At 30.9% G+C, this 15,350-nt stretch overlaps 2 protein-coding genes and 1 long non-coding RNA gene across 5 annotated transcripts; 1 reads left to right on the top strand and 2 right to left on the bottom strand.

Moving 5' to 3' along the window:
• Positions 1-5,946: 5,946 nt before the first annotated feature.
• Positions 5,947-6,944, bottom strand: LOC148233117 (large ribosomal subunit protein eL34-like). The gene is made up of 2 exons (XM_088191072.1): positions 6,829-6,944; positions 5,947-6,282 (listed from the first exon to the last, which is right to left on the bottom strand). Exons 1-2 carry the CDS (start codon positions 6,891-6,893, stop codon positions 5,994-5,996), a joined length of 354 nt encoding a protein of 117 aa, XP_088047198.1. The 5' UTR covers positions 6,894-6,944; the 3' UTR covers positions 5,947-5,993.
• Positions 6,945-8,300: 1,356 nt separating this feature from the next.
• Rbbp5 (retinoblastoma binding protein 5) lies at positions 8,301-10,025 on the top strand. Its single transcript, XM_088189577.1, has 2 exons — positions 8,301-8,444; positions 8,507-10,025. The coding sequence occupies exon 2, from the start codon at positions 8,529-8,531 to the stop codon at positions 9,957-9,959; it is 1,431 nt and encodes a 476-aa protein (XP_088045703.1). The 5' UTR covers positions 8,301-8,444; positions 8,507-8,528; the 3' UTR covers positions 9,960-10,025.
• A 3,447-nt stretch (positions 10,026-13,472) lies between these two features.
• On the bottom strand, positions 13,473-14,845 carry LOC148233119 (uncharacterized). 3 transcript variants are annotated; one of them, XR_015810362.1, is made up of 3 exons: positions 14,733-14,845; positions 14,465-14,660; positions 13,473-14,309 (listed from the first exon to the last, which is right to left on the bottom strand). It is a non-coding gene; the product is annotated as an uncharacterized LOC148233119 (long non-coding RNA). The 3 variants fall into 3 exon arrangements; XR_015810363.1 differs by having other exon boundaries at positions 13,473-14,304; positions 14,733-14,834; XR_015810361.1 differs by having other exon boundaries at positions 13,473-14,660.
• Positions 14,846-15,350: the final 505 nt, after the last annotated feature.

Genomic DNA, 15,350 nt, shown 5'->3' on the forward strand with positions numbered 1-15,350 from the left:
CAGAGATCACCAGGTCGCCGCTAGATAATCTCGCTACACCAAACGCAATCGCCAACGCCCCTCGCCCTTGCAAGCACCAGAGCACAAAAAAAAAATTTAGGCGTAAATTTTCTTTCAAAAATTTTGAAAAAGTGATGCTAAAGAAATCTAAAATTGCTTGATGAGCATACAAGCAGCTGTGTGCACACGATCAGAGACAATTAGGAATTGGAGTACATTCAAAACCTTTCGTAAAGCTAGCAGATGATATTTAAAAATGACCTATATTCATTAAAGCTTATAAATGCGGTGACACGCCTACTTTTTTATGTTGAACTTACTTATAAAATATTTTCAATGATTTGTCAATTGAATTGGGGTTCTAAAATCGCCATTTTTAATAATGTTTAGAATTGAAAAATATATATTGTATATAGATAATAATTTTACATTCATTAAAAATGGTTTGTACTTAAATTTAGTGGTATATTTTTAATGTTATCATAGCAAACTCTTTTTATATTTTATTGTAATTTTAAAAAATTTTCCAATAACCTTTTATCATGTGTTTATAAATATATGTAATATCCATTTAAATTCCACAATCTCTTACCCATGTGTATCAAATCGCTTATGTTGTAATAAATATACTAGCGATATAACTTTTTGAAATGCTTGTGGACCGCTAATGTAGATAAAAGTTTGTACTTTTTAAAATCTATCATGAGTGGCAGAGATAAAGTCGAAGAACAGTCGTATACATATCAGATTTACATTAAACAAAATTGCCATCACTTTCTCTAACAATTTATTAAGAAGTGAAATTTTGTCTAAAAATGCACATAGATTTAGCTATACAGCATTTAACCCTTAAAAGCACGGTGTTGAAAATCTGCAACAATTTATTTAAGCGCTTATAACTCAGTATACGTTCAATAAAGGAACTTTATTGCATATTGTTACATATGTGTAACAAATGCCGAGCTATTGTGTTTACAAATTATTTCGACAGATGTCACTGTACTCGTGATAATGCCATTTTAAAAAAGATCGTATTATAAGCAAATTTTTATAAATATAATCCACAAATAAACCTAAATATTTTTTAATTATTTTTGCCGTCATTTTCAGCTTAATTTTAGTATAAAAATATTTTTGTTTTTGAATTTGGAAAAATCATGAATTTAAGGGTTAAATTAATTGAACGATTTCTTTAAAATATAGAGAAGCAAAGGTTTTGAAACGGCAAAAAATCAAGGAAAATAAATTAAAAATTAATTTGATATAAGGCGTTCAATAATTTTTAAATGGGTAACCATTTGTCGAGTTTTTACTAAGTGATTTACTGATTTAAACTACGTTCGCCCGAATTAAAAATAGAAATGTTTTTTTTGCAAATTCTGTAATAGCGGCGAATAAAAGGAATAACAAATGAAAAAGAGATGAGAGCCAAAATATATGATCTTACATATGTCTCAGTTCTGATTTTTTAAATGACTGAAGAAATATATCTTTATTTATAACTAAATTAAGATTTATTCGATAAATGGCTTTCATTATAGCAAAATTTTCCATAGCACATCACATTTAAATCAATGCCAAACTGTTTTTCATGAATATACTTGATCGCAGATAGGTCTTGATTAATATTAATTTGAAATAAGTACTTTCTTTTAGCATCTGAAATTGATCAAGTCAGTAGTAATATCTATGCATTTGTGAAGAATTCTCTTCAAGAACTACAATTTTTCAAGTAAATAAATTTAGCTTTATTTCATGTTATTCTGCTTAACCCTTTGAGTAGTGAGTTATTTTTTCGGCATATACATCGTGGGAGTGAGTTAATTTTCAGTTTTTTTTTTTTTTTTTAAATTCGTTTTGTTTATTTTTTTCATCGATTATTATTTTTATTTATTGTATTATATTTTTTTTGTATTATATTTATTGATAAGGCAAATTCAGTGGCTCTCAACATTTTATTATAAGATTTATATTATTTATGTATCACATTTATCAACTTATGATTATTTTATTTACATTAGAGTAAATTTTAATATATTAGTGAATTTTTATTTATTGCTAAAGAAAATTCAGTGGTTCTCAACATTTTATTGCTTTTTATTTACATTTTACTTTTATCAACTTATGATTATTTATTTACGTCTCCCTTTTATCAACTTATGATTATGATAATTTTATTTCCGTATATATTGAAGTAAATGTTGTTTTATTGATAATGTTAATTCAGTGGTTCTCAACATTTTAATTTAAGCATTTTTTATTTATTTCTCACTTTTATCAACTTATGATTATTTTATTTACAATAGTATTTTTTTATATAAGAGTAAATGTTGCTTTATTGGTAAAGTAATTCAGTGGCTCTCAACATTTTATTGTAAGTTTTTTATTTACATCTCACATTTATCAACTTATGTTTATTTTATTTATTTCTCACTTTTATCAAATTATGATTATTTTATATTTACAATAGTATTTTTTTTATATAAGAGTAAATGTTGCTTTATTGGTAAAGTAATTCAGTGGTTCTCAACATTTTATTGTAAGTTTTTTATTTACATCTCACATTTATCAACTTATGATTATTTTATTTATTTCTCAATTTTATCAAATTATGATTATCTTATTTACGTTTATATTAGAGTAAATGCTGCTTCATTGGTAAATTAATTTAGTGGTTCTCACCATTTTTTGTTTTTTTATTTACATATTACTTTTATCAACTTTTGATTATTTTATTTACGGTCTCATTGCTTTCAACTTATGATCATTTTATTCCCGTATGTATTGAAATAAATGTTGCTTTATTGATACAGTAAATTCAATGGTTCTCAACATTTTATTATAAGCATTTTTTATTTATGTCTCACTTTTATCAACTTATTATTATTTTATTTACAATTGTATTGGTTCTCAACATTTATTGTAAGTGTTTTACTTATGTCTCACTTTTATCAATTTATGAATTTTTTATTCACGTTATATTAGAGTAATTGTTGTTTTATTGATAACATAAATTAGTGGTTCTGAACATTTTATTGTCAGTTTTTTCATGTGAATAATGTATAAAAATATAAAAACAAGAGAGTAAAATATAAAAATCTATTATATATAATAATAAAGGTGTACATATAGGTAAAGTTTCATTATATAAACATAAAAAATAATCAGTTAGTTCTTCTTTCTTGCTCTGGGTCCACGAGTACTGTAATATTTTTTTCTTTGGTGTTTATCTTTTACAAGTCACGATATCTCATATGTGGAAAATTACATAGGTAGAATAACAAGAGCAACTAAAAATGTTATACAATTGGAATAAGTTTCCAAAAAACAGAAAATAAACCAAAGAAAATATCAGAGTGGAGAAACTTTACATACCCACGACTCTGCTTTCCTGTGGGAAATTTAGCATAATCTTTACGATTCGCTCTAATTGTGCCACAGGCGTGAGTTTTATTTTAGAATAAATAGTGCAATGCTGGACTCTAGTACCAGTTATCAATATATAATCGGTGCCTTTTTCCCAAATAATATGCCAGTATTGTTTTGACTACCGATCCTGAAATCCCAGTGGCTTTATCCACATCAATATCCGTCTGGCTTCCCGTGTAGACAATTATGTCAATCACAAAGCTAGTCTGTGCATCGCACAAGACAAAAATTTTTATACCGAAACGGTTTCTTTTTGATGGAATATAAATTCTGAATGACAAATGCCCCTTTTTTGTAAGCCATCATTGCTCCGGATTGTATTATCTGCAAAGTGTAGTGCTCGCAGAAGAAGAAAAAATCGGTCTTGGGAAAAAAATACTCGAAAAAATGGAGTCGAAATAATTGGATTTGTTGACCAGTATTCCTTCATAGAACTTTTACCAACCAAACTAGTCAACATTATAGTAGCTAAAAATACATACATTTCCGAAATATTTGTATCTACCCATTTTTGCAGTTTAGAATTTGCACTCATATTTATGCTTATTTGATTAGCATATTTATTTGTCTCCGTTACAATATTATTCATAATTTCAACATTGAAAAAAAGGGTGAAATTTTTTTGAAATGAAGACTGAATTCCAGATGATGAATTGTTGAATTCTAGTATCTGAGGGGAGAAATCACCATCTTCCCACTTTCGTTCCTCTCTTCGAGGACGTCGAGCGAGTGGCGATTCAGCCTCCTCTTCGGAGTCTGTTTCCTCATCTGAGGAATTGTTTAGATGGAGCACCAAGTCTTCTAAATCTTCCATCACATTTTCGTCTTCACTATCGATGAAAACTTTGTCTATTTCTTGATCACTCATTTTACGGGACATGCTTATAAATTTACGATTTTTACACGATACGGGAGAGAAATGAAATAATTATCGAACTAATTGTCGCAATCCGATACCAAAGCGTTCTCCGAAAAGACTAAAAAAAATCTATAAGCATTGTTGAGGGTTGATAAGAGTGAGATTTGACCAAAAATGCGAATCTCTTTTGTGTGCCTAAAAGCAATTTGTCACGTGCAAAACCTAAATTGAAATGAGAAATACATGTTGCTTGTTCTCAAAACAAACTCATTGAAGAAGTTTGATATTACTATGTAAATAAATAAATATTATTATAAAATAATAATATTTTTACTTTTATTATTTTTAATTTTTTTACTTACGAACACCAGAGTTGACAAAACTGATATGATTTTTTTGAAATTTATTTCCGTAATTATTTTTAAAATCTTGAATACGATATTTACTTCCATTTTAGGCCTGGAATCTTCAAAGAACATCTGTGATCCTGATGATATCAATTCCAAGAATCACATACAATGAATTTAGATTGTGTACATCTATTATACTATTTTTTTTCACTATAAATAAATGATATCCAGATATCATTGATATCCAAATATCATTGATATGTACTACCGAGATTAATAAATAATTGATCGACATTACAAAAATCTAAAAAATATAAATAAAATAGCGCATACGTAATATTCGCAATTTTTACGATTTTTTCACATACTAAATACTAATAATTATTATAATTTTATAATTTTATTATCGAAATATTACTGATAATAAATAGTATCGTCATGATAAATAATAAATAAATCGAATTTACAAACATAAAATAAAAAAATCGAGTGAAATGGTCGTGGACGCGTATGCGCGGCGATACTCTATCTGGACCCATTGAGTGTCGCCGCATACGTGCGGCCATACTGCCCAGCGGGTTAATGTATTCGTTTTCTTTTTTGTTTATTCTTCTTTTAACAAATACATGAACATATATCAACATATGGAATTTATCATCTGTGTATAAAGTTGGCTAGCTTATTAACATGTTTCAAAACTAAACCAACTAAAATCTTATATATAATTGTTCTAATAATATATAAATGCTATAACTCCTCACTAACATTTTGATCGCAGATATAAAATATGTTTACACAAATAATCACTTATGAATAATATTGGTTAACAGGCAATCTGTAGTTTTGGTTATTATGAAAATATTATTCATCGACGTTTCTCACTATAGAAAGATGAACGGTTGACTTAAGTATTGCCAGTAGCATTTATCAATACTATACGGAAGCAGATACAGTTTTGATTTCAAATTCAGATTGGTCTTTGCTGTATAGTAGCACATCACCCATAACTGGTTATCATGTCCAGATTATTATTACACATATTATAACAAATACAAATTTCAGCTGTCTAGTATTATTAAACTATTATTTCTGGGTCAATCTATAATCTGATACATTCTAAATTTATTCATTGCTAATGAAATAAACGTTTTAAATTTATTCATTGCTAATGAATAAATTATAAACGTTGTATATTATAAATCAAATAAACAATTACATTACAGAAATCGAATTTGCGAATTGTATCTTGTATCAGTTACAGCGCTTATAGATCAGTGCACTATCTAGAAACGAGAAAAATAAAATAACTTTGTTTTTGTTTATAGTTTTTATTTTAGCTTACATCGTAACAACGTTTACTTTTTGACCAATTTCACTTTTATACCAGACGCTTTGGTCACTTTAACGACAATCTTTTGCTCTTCGATGAGGAAGGCGCGGAGAATCCTCTCCTTGACGCATCTGTGGCAAAGGACGCCGCCGTAAGCGCGGGTCACGGTCTTCTTCCTCCTCGACATGCGGGAGCGTTCCATCGGCCTGGCGGGGGTGATACCTCTGAGCCTATCCTTGCACTGTCCGCATTTGGGTACCCGCTTGGGTTTCTTTAAATATTGGTAAACGAGTTTACCGCCGGGAGTGCGCACCCTGAAATAACAATAAAATAATTATATTAAAACCTTTAATGGCCATACTATATGAGCTCTTGACCAAAACATTTTTCATAAAAATTATTAATGGTCATTCATTACAAGCTTTGGACTACTCTTATGATAGAAATCATATTTAAATTCACTTGATTATAATCCTGAAAGACTACCTAGCACAAATGATTGCTTTTAATGTCTCTTTTGCGACACCACAAATCGAAACATCCTCTATTAAATAATACTAATAGGCAGATATCACATGTGTAAAATTAACCAATTTTAAAAAACACACATGTCATACATAAATGGAAATCATAACCAAACATTATTTACACGCAACAAGTATACATAATCACATACTTAGGAGATCCCTATATGTACGCGAACTAATATTTAATCGCTCGTCAAACATTATTCTATTGTTAATCGTCCTTCAACTTTCAATACAATTGGTGTCTGATCAAAATTGACAGATTCAAAAGTTAGGTTAACTCAGGCCATCGGATGCTATTTCGACGATTTTAGCAATTTTAAGGGTACTCACATGCGCCTCCTGTTTGATTTGGAGTTGTAACTCAGGCGGCGCCTGAAAGTGAGCCGCTGAACCATGTTTGTAGCGGATGGAGACCGATGCGGACACCACCGCCACGGGAAAAGAGATAGTTTGCCACAGTGCAACGCCGAACAGCGCTAAATAGCTCCGAAATATGCTAAAAGTGAACGTTGACTTATTTCAATTGCGATTTGGTTTATATTATTCATAAAAATATTATTTGTGTAATACATAATTATTGATTTAAATATATTTGAAATTATGTTATATTATGGGCCGATGCGACGGTAGCTATTATTTACAAAAATTATCCTCCTTCTTTACATTTATATTTTTAAAATTAAATTTATAAAAACATGTATTTCAACTAGGAATACAAGTAGAAGTTACAATAAATTAAAAAATGTCACCATTTTTAGCAGAAATAAACAAGAAAATCATTTTTATTTGTTTACAAACAAAAAAAACCGTAGACGATCAAAAATGTCCGAGGTGACTTTTTTTCGTATATAATAAATATTTTCAAAATCTATTGGCCAGGGCCGATTCAATTCCTCAGTCCGCCCCTAGTCATGCACGACCTTGGTTCATTTCATTCTAATTATTTCTCACGATATTTATTCGTGAGACTAGGAAAATTTAGGAGAACCTTATCTGTGATGATCGAATGAAATTATAATTATGTAATAATCACTAATTTCAATATTTCAGACACGATAATATTAAAAAAAAAACACAAATGCCGGTTAGCTAATTTTAGTTACTTAAATATTATTAATAATAATTAGTATTAACTCGAAATCAACTCACAATTCATAAAATAAATCTTATTTTGCATATACATAAAAATATTTTTATAACTTATAAATAAATGAAATTAGGGATTTACAATTAAGTTTTAAATAAAATATATATTTATGTTGTGTCGTTGCCTGGTAATAAGCGCCCTTGTATTACTAATTTTGTTTTTTATTTTATAATTTGTTATTTAAACGTATAAGTACCACTAATAACTACCTAAGTTATCTAGATTTCAAAAGAATGGAAATGCGATACTAAGGAAGATGAAATGTGAACATAATCGCAAACTATTGCTGGATGTTTAAAAGGAACGATTCCCAGTAAATATACATAAGGAAAAACGGAAAAAACAAGTTTTGAGGGAAAGAGAAAACGTTGCTATAATAACTTATGAAACTTTAATAATGATTTTAGTTTTGAGCAACATTAATTATTATATATTTTTAGTTGTCAACATTAAAACACAAATATCTTAAAAATTGCATTTTGTGTCGTTTTCTTAATAATATATTATCTTTTTGTAAAATAATCTTACGTGATAGAAAGAATAAAATTCATTCTTAGAATCAGCAGTAAAAAATGGTTAAAAATTTTCAAAAAGTAATTTTTCGATTTAAATTGTTAGCGCTCAAATCCATACATTTATGAGCACTGGCAGCACTGTGTTGTTTCTTTGTTGACAGTTCATAGCTTATGCCGGCTTTCGCCGTTTGATTTCTAACAATAACACAATTATTCACCAAAAAACGTAATAAATTTAAAAATTGATAGATATTTCGCGCTTAGGCGAATTAAAACATTTTTAGGTATGTATTGAAAAGCACAAATAAATATTACGAATAACTCATTTTACGTTTGCATGTTACAGGCATACTTGTTTAATTTCAATCATGAATTTGGAACTGTTGGAATCGTTCGGTCAGAATTATCCAGAAGAATTTGACGGAACTTTAGACTCAATCTCATTAGCGGCAACTTGTGCCTTCAATAAAAGGGGTACATTATTGGCTGTAGGCTGTAACGATGGAAGGATTTTCATATGGGACTTTCTTACGAGGGGTATCGCTAAATCTATATCAGCTCACGTCCATCCCGTTTGCAGTTTGAGCTGGTCCAGAGATTGCCACAAACTGTTATCAGCGTCCACCGATCATAATGTATGTATTTGGGACGTATTATCCGGAGAATGCGAACAACAATTTAGATTCCCAACGACGATTTTGAGGGTACAATTCGATCCGAGAAACGATAAACGTTTTTTGGTATGTCCTATGAAACACGCCGCATTGTTATTAGATTTGGACGGTGATTATAAAATATTGCCTTTGGACGAAGACGGTGACGTGAACATTATCGCTTCTTTCGATAGAAGAGGCGATAACGTATATACTGGAAACGCCAAAGGTCGCATTTTGATATTGGATTCGCAGTCGTTAGAAACGAAAGCTAGCTTCAGAATCACGATCGGAACTTCGAGCACCACTGGTATTAAAAGTATCGAATTTGCCAGAAGAGGCGAATGCTTTTTGGTTAATACTTCCGATAGAGTAATTAGAGTTTATAACGGTAGAGAAGTGTTACGATGCGGAAAGAATGGCGAACCAGAACCGATACAGAAATTGCAAGATCTAGTCAATAAGACGACTTGGAAGAAGTGCTGCTTTTCTGGCGACGGAGAATATATTTGTGCCGGATCAGCTAGACAGCACGCTTTATACATATGGGAAAAATCAATCGGTAATCTCGTAAAGATTTTACACGGTACGAAAGGAGAATTGCTATTAGATGTCGTTTGGCATCCTGTCAGACCGATCATTGCGAGTATCAGCTCTGGAGTCGTTTCTATCTGGGCGCAAAATCAAGTCGAAAATTGGTCTGCATTTGCTCCGGATTTTAAGGAATTGGACGAAAATGTCGAATATGAAGAGAGAGAGTCTGAATTCGACGTCACCGACGAAGATAAGAGTATCAATCTAGAAGGAGAAAACGAACACGACGAAGAGACGGAAGTAGACGTGACGACTTGCGAACCAGTCGCTGCTTTCTGCAGCTCAGACGAAGAAGCCGACGATGATAATATGTTATTGTTCTTGCCGATCGCTCCTGAGATTGAGGATCCGGAAGAAGGTTGGGCGGCTACGATGGATGCGCAAGCTCCTCCGCCTGAATCGCCTGAAAAATCACCTCCGTCTAAGAAGAAAAAGGTCAAGTTTTATGATATCAACATCAAAATTAACTCGACTGAAACTCATCCTATCATTTCTGGCAAAGATAAACCATCGACAGGTGGAAAAAAAGCAGCGGGTAGACCTAGAAAATAGATAATATTATTTTTTTACTAATAAATTATATACTGTAATATATTTAGTAATAAAAAATTTGCAAGATATTTTTTGTTGTTAATTTTTACTAGTAGATGTCATTTTTAATTTTTGTTTAACAGTTTCGATGCTACAGACGTCGGCCGTAGCTGTATTGAAAAAAATAATTGAAAGAAATATAGTGCCATCTCTGGAGAAAAGATAAAAAAATATTTAAATATAAGATTTGGGTTTAATATATTGGTTTTTATTTTTGGAAAGACGTTACCACATGAGAAAAAACCGAAAAAATTATTACGTGCAGCAAATAAATTGTAATATTTCGCATAAAATGTGATTTCAGAAAATATGTCGCAACGATGGCTAATTATTATATTTATCTGTAGTACAGAAATGGTTAAAAATATTGTCATTGACATTTTTATTTTAGAGATAATCGTTAATTTATAACATTATTTTACTTTTTATTAGACAAGTTATACACCTTTATTTATAATAATATTCGATCGATAAAGTAGTTAACATTACATAAACAAGACGTACGTTGTTAGTATCGTACGTTGACTTGCTGAATAATGACGGATGATCCTCTGTTTCTGGTACCTTTTGTACTTGCCATTGAAAAGAATCCGTGTCTGTGGAATCATACTTTGAAGGAATACTATAATAACGACCTTACTGATTCAGCATGGGGACAGATTTCTAGAGAAATGTTTGATACAGGTATTGTTGTTAGTAAAAGTATAATGGGGGTAGTCAACTTATTTAAAATTCACATTAAAATCACCAAGGAAAATAATTGAAATTGTTCTTTTAATAGTAATTTTTTTTCTATTTCAGAGGAAAATTGCCAAAAATTATGGAAAAACCTTCGCGCTGCTTATATGAGGGCACCGAATCACCTTCGCGTAAGAACAGCAACTATCAAAGACAAACAAGGATTTTATTTGGCTCATATATTGTCCTTCTTACGACCCTATACGAAAAGTGAAATTGTTAAAAATAAACTCTTCATACCGCGCACTGATACTTCGAGCAGTACTGAAGGAGTAGTGGCTAAAAAAATAAAACTAGAACCTAAAAAATCACTCCGAATGAAATCCGTACACATACAATGCAATATGAATGAATGTGAATTTGACGACGACGTTGATTTTCAAGTCTTTAAAGATTTCCTGCCAATAATTAGAAGATTATCATATGATCAAAAAATGTATTTAAGACAAAGCATTACGTGGACTATAGACAGAATGAGGATTACACACGTTTAAAAGCGTTATTGCTTAAACAGTTTATTTTTGTAAAGATTAAGTTTATAATAAAACATTGAATAATATTAATTAATGCGATAAATATGTTTTGATTATTTTTCTCTTAGGTTTAAATCTATAAATATAGCACACATGTAGTTATGCAGCAGTCGATCACCATTAAGGATCATCTTCGGGAACACGACATAGCTAATTTTTATTCCTCTCCTTTTTTGTAAAAAATATTTTTTTTATTATATGGCGCAGTAATGTTTCGATGTAAATCGTAAAATTTCTCGTATCAAACAGCTCCGGTGTGCAGTCCGTAACGGTTTTTTCTCCGCTTGATCGATAACCAGTTCCATTGATCGAAATTACCGCCGAGATCTGTACGTGTCATTGTGAGATCACAATCTTTCCTTCTATGCAAAGACTTGGACCATAACCGGAGTCTGCGACAAAGACATTTTTATAACGTGCACCTGTCGATTTTGCTGTTTTATATTTAATATATTATTACGTTTATCTTAAATTATTCACCAAATTCCTCAGATAAAGTTGTTTATATATTGATATAGATATTATCCTAAATGTGACTTTGAAAGTTTACCTTCTCAAGTTATCTACTTTGTCATTGACTTGAGGTAAATAAGGTAGAATAAATATTTTTGGGATAAGTAGACAAATATTTATACAATTTACATATGTATTTACAAAGTTTCCATTAATACTCTCTCCCAATTTTACCAGATTACGTAAAACTAAAGACCACGTTGAAAAACACTGAAGGTTATATTAAATTAAATTTCTACAAGCACCGGTATAGAAATTCTCGGCACATTTTAATGAGCGCTTTGGATTCTCGCTACGATCTACAGTCCCTTTGGAGACACAGATCTCGGACCTCAAAAAAAAAAGTAGTTCACCAGTGTTGCGGCGCCAAACGCGGCGAACCCCAAAAACCGACGATTCCTGACGAGGGTTACGCCATTTGGAATCCCGTTTAGATGCCCATCATCTCGAGTCAACTCGAATTTAAATAAGAAATGGCGTCTACTTTTTTGTTGCTCGCGTTTATGGCTCCCCGTGGGTTTGTCCAATTCGCTTTTTTATCCGTTGGCGTCCGAGATTCATTGCACAATACAATATCTTACGAATCATGGTTTTAGTCACGTTTATAGATTTAGAATTGATAAATCTGAAAGAAATCTATACATATACAAGCTGTACGATGAACACAAACTAATTTAATCTCTCCATTTTTTTCCTAAAAATGAAAGGCTTAAAAATAATTATGACGTTAATGCGCTTAAATCTAAATGACAAATACTTATTTAAATGTTAATCGGATTAAAAATGAATATATCTTGTTTATTATTTTATCTTTCTTCTATATTTAAATTATTATTAATGACTCATTTAATACAAAGGGGAAGATATAATTTTGCGTTTTTGCTTGGCAAAAAACAGGCATTACACACATGATTCAAAAAACAGAGAGAATTGAATTCAATTGCCCAGAAACGACTAAAAATCGAAAATAGTAAGAAACCGTGTGAAATTAAATTTATAAAAAAATTCTCACCATTGCTTTAAAACTCGGGGATTCTTCTTAGCTTCCATATCCAAAGTTTATCGTGGTTTGAGATTTTCTAATTAGAATCTCGTAACCCTCCAGCTTCTAGATTTATCGACAAACTTTATTGACATGTCATAAATAATTATTACTGCGATTCAGTTGAAGATCAAAATCAGTAGTACCCTGAAGAACCGTATGGTACAAAGAACTGGTAACATGTATTGTGCCATCATATTTTTGAAAAATGACCCATTGCTTTCCTTCAAAGGAGACTTTGTTAAAACTATCATTGTGCACCTTTTCGATATTGATAATATCTCCCTGCCGATAGATTTGGTACTTATTTATGAAATATAATTATTTTTTATGTATCAATAAAGCCCGCAATATGTATCATAACATGAAAATTAATGTTTATTTAAAATAGCTATATACACATGCATAACTAAAATGTTATACATGTTGTCTATACAACATATATAATAAATTAAATACTTTCATTCGATTAAAAAAATAATAAGATCTCAGGGAGTACTGAAAAAGTCCCTGGCTTATTTCAAAAACTGATCTCTTGTTTTTTTTATACAATTTAAAAATCCTTCAAATTTAGTTTTTCTATGCGACTTAGCAACAAATTATCGAGGAATAGTCATCAAGGGTTCTTAAATTAAAAATATACCGTGATTAGGTCATCCAATCCTGGGACTGGATTTAAATTTTAATTCTGAAATCAAGGGATTACAAATTTGCTTCGGATTTGGATACTTTCGTTAAAAGGTTTTTTGTTTTAATGACATTTTTCAACATTATTTTGCAATGAGTATTTTATATATCATAATTGAAAGTATTTTTTATTTCTCATAAAAATTATTGTGTGAAATTAAAAATGTATTTTATAGTAATTAACAAATCACCGGACATTTTAACCTGCAAGTGAATAGATGTAGGAGATTAACATTTTATTTTTCTATCTTGCTGTAAAAGCATGTAACGCACAATAAGATATACATATAGTTTCATAGGTATATAACAATGACGTTCTTCTAAATATCTTTATTCGTTGTAGCTTTATATTGATTATTTGTAATTTTTGATTAATTGCTAACAATATTTTTATAATATATCCATTAATGAAACAATTATAAGATTAATTAAATTGTATATTGTTTAATTGTGCACAAACACAATATTAAAAAAGTCCTCGTTGGAAGCACTTTCGAAGCTTTCCTTAGCTATTTTTATGTATTTTTTAAATCGAAGTACGCTAATTCATAGTTTTATGCCAATTATTGTCACCTTATGGCCAAATATGTCAGTCGCTCATTAAAAATATATTACATACACTCTTCAAACATGACCGCCTAGCGAAAGGTAAAAAAATAAATCGGAGATGTTGCGCTTCGCTTTTGGAAGCTGTGGTTGACCCTGTTTGGATGCGCCCTCCTGGTGCCAGCACATCTCAGACGGCGCCTCTGTATGCGATCACTTGTCACGGGATAGATCCGTGGTTCGTAACCTTAACTGGATAATGTCGATTCAATTATATTATCCGTTGAATATACAAGTGAACGCTCACATATCAGCGATCGGCAACCGATGACCGCGCAAATTATATCGCTTAAATCGATAATAAAAACGATCGGTATCTTAATTAACAAAAGTGAAAATCGTCATACCATTTGTTTTTGTATAATATTTTATTGTATTTTATAAAAGGTTGTCAGCGCCTGCGCAGCCTCTCAAAAACGTTCCCTCAGGTCTCGTTCCTTTTTCGGACGGTTTCGACGCGGCCGGACTTTATGGCACCACCTGTGACAGCCTTAACGAATCGAACGAACGCATAGTATAGTGTTTTTTTCCGATGCCAGGGCGCTAGAATTCACAAAAAGTAAACGCGTATTAATTTTGAAAGATAATGTCGCGCGATGGCTAAAATCCGGTCACCTGTCAATTTCAATTGCACTCGATCATCTGCGCATGCGCGACCTTAAATTTTATAAATGAAATCATTACGCAAATCGACATGTGGAGCTCGTTGAATACGTCTGGAATACTACAAATTTGTTTTCGCTAACGCGCTATTTAAACGGACGCCACGCCGTTGAATCGCAAACGGTGGCTCGTGAAAATGCAAATAAAATTCATTTATTGAAACGTTAATGCGCATGTGCACACCTACCTGTCCCATTATCTTTAATAATTTTCAGTTATTTTGTCGAAGCACTATGTTTGCAATTTTATATACTCTGATTTATAATGTAGTATGTATTCTTAATATTATATATTGCACTATAAAATATTATTGGCAAATATTACTATGATTGAAACGCAATTATTTAGCTGTAACGTAATTTTGAATCGAGTCATATTAATTTGATATTTGAATATCTTTATCAATCATGTGAGGTGAACGATAGTATGATGTAATTTTGACATTCGATGTAAGAACAATAGAAGCACAGTTGTATCGTGTGAACCACGAAATGCGTCACATGCTAAGTATATGTAAGTCAGAGCTAATACAACGTCTACTCATTTACAAGTCGTTCGTCAAATAATTTC

This window comes from Plectrocnemia conspersa, unplaced genomic scaffold, assembly GCF_051122295.1.
Source record: "Plectrocnemia conspersa isolate PC_06_02 unplaced genomic scaffold, ASM5112229v1 ptg000008l, whole genome shotgun sequence".
NCBI lineage: Eukaryota > Metazoa > Arthropoda > Insecta > Trichoptera > Polycentropodidae > Plectrocnemia > Plectrocnemia conspersa.

Excerpts from the sequence above, each read along its gene's own strand:
- LOC148233117 (XM_088191072.1), bottom strand. The coding sequence starts at position 6,893 with ATGGTTCAGCGGCTCACTTTCAGGCGCCGCCTGAGTTACAACTCCAAA. Across the intron at positions 6,283-6,828 it reads AAATCAAACAGGAGGCGCAT|GGTGCGCACTCCCGGCGGTA; the intron begins GTGAGTACCCTT and ends TTGTTATTTCAG.
- Rbbp5 (XM_088189577.1), top strand. The coding sequence starts at position 8,529 with ATGAATTTGGAACTGTTGGAATCGTTCGGTCAGAATTATCCAGAAGAA.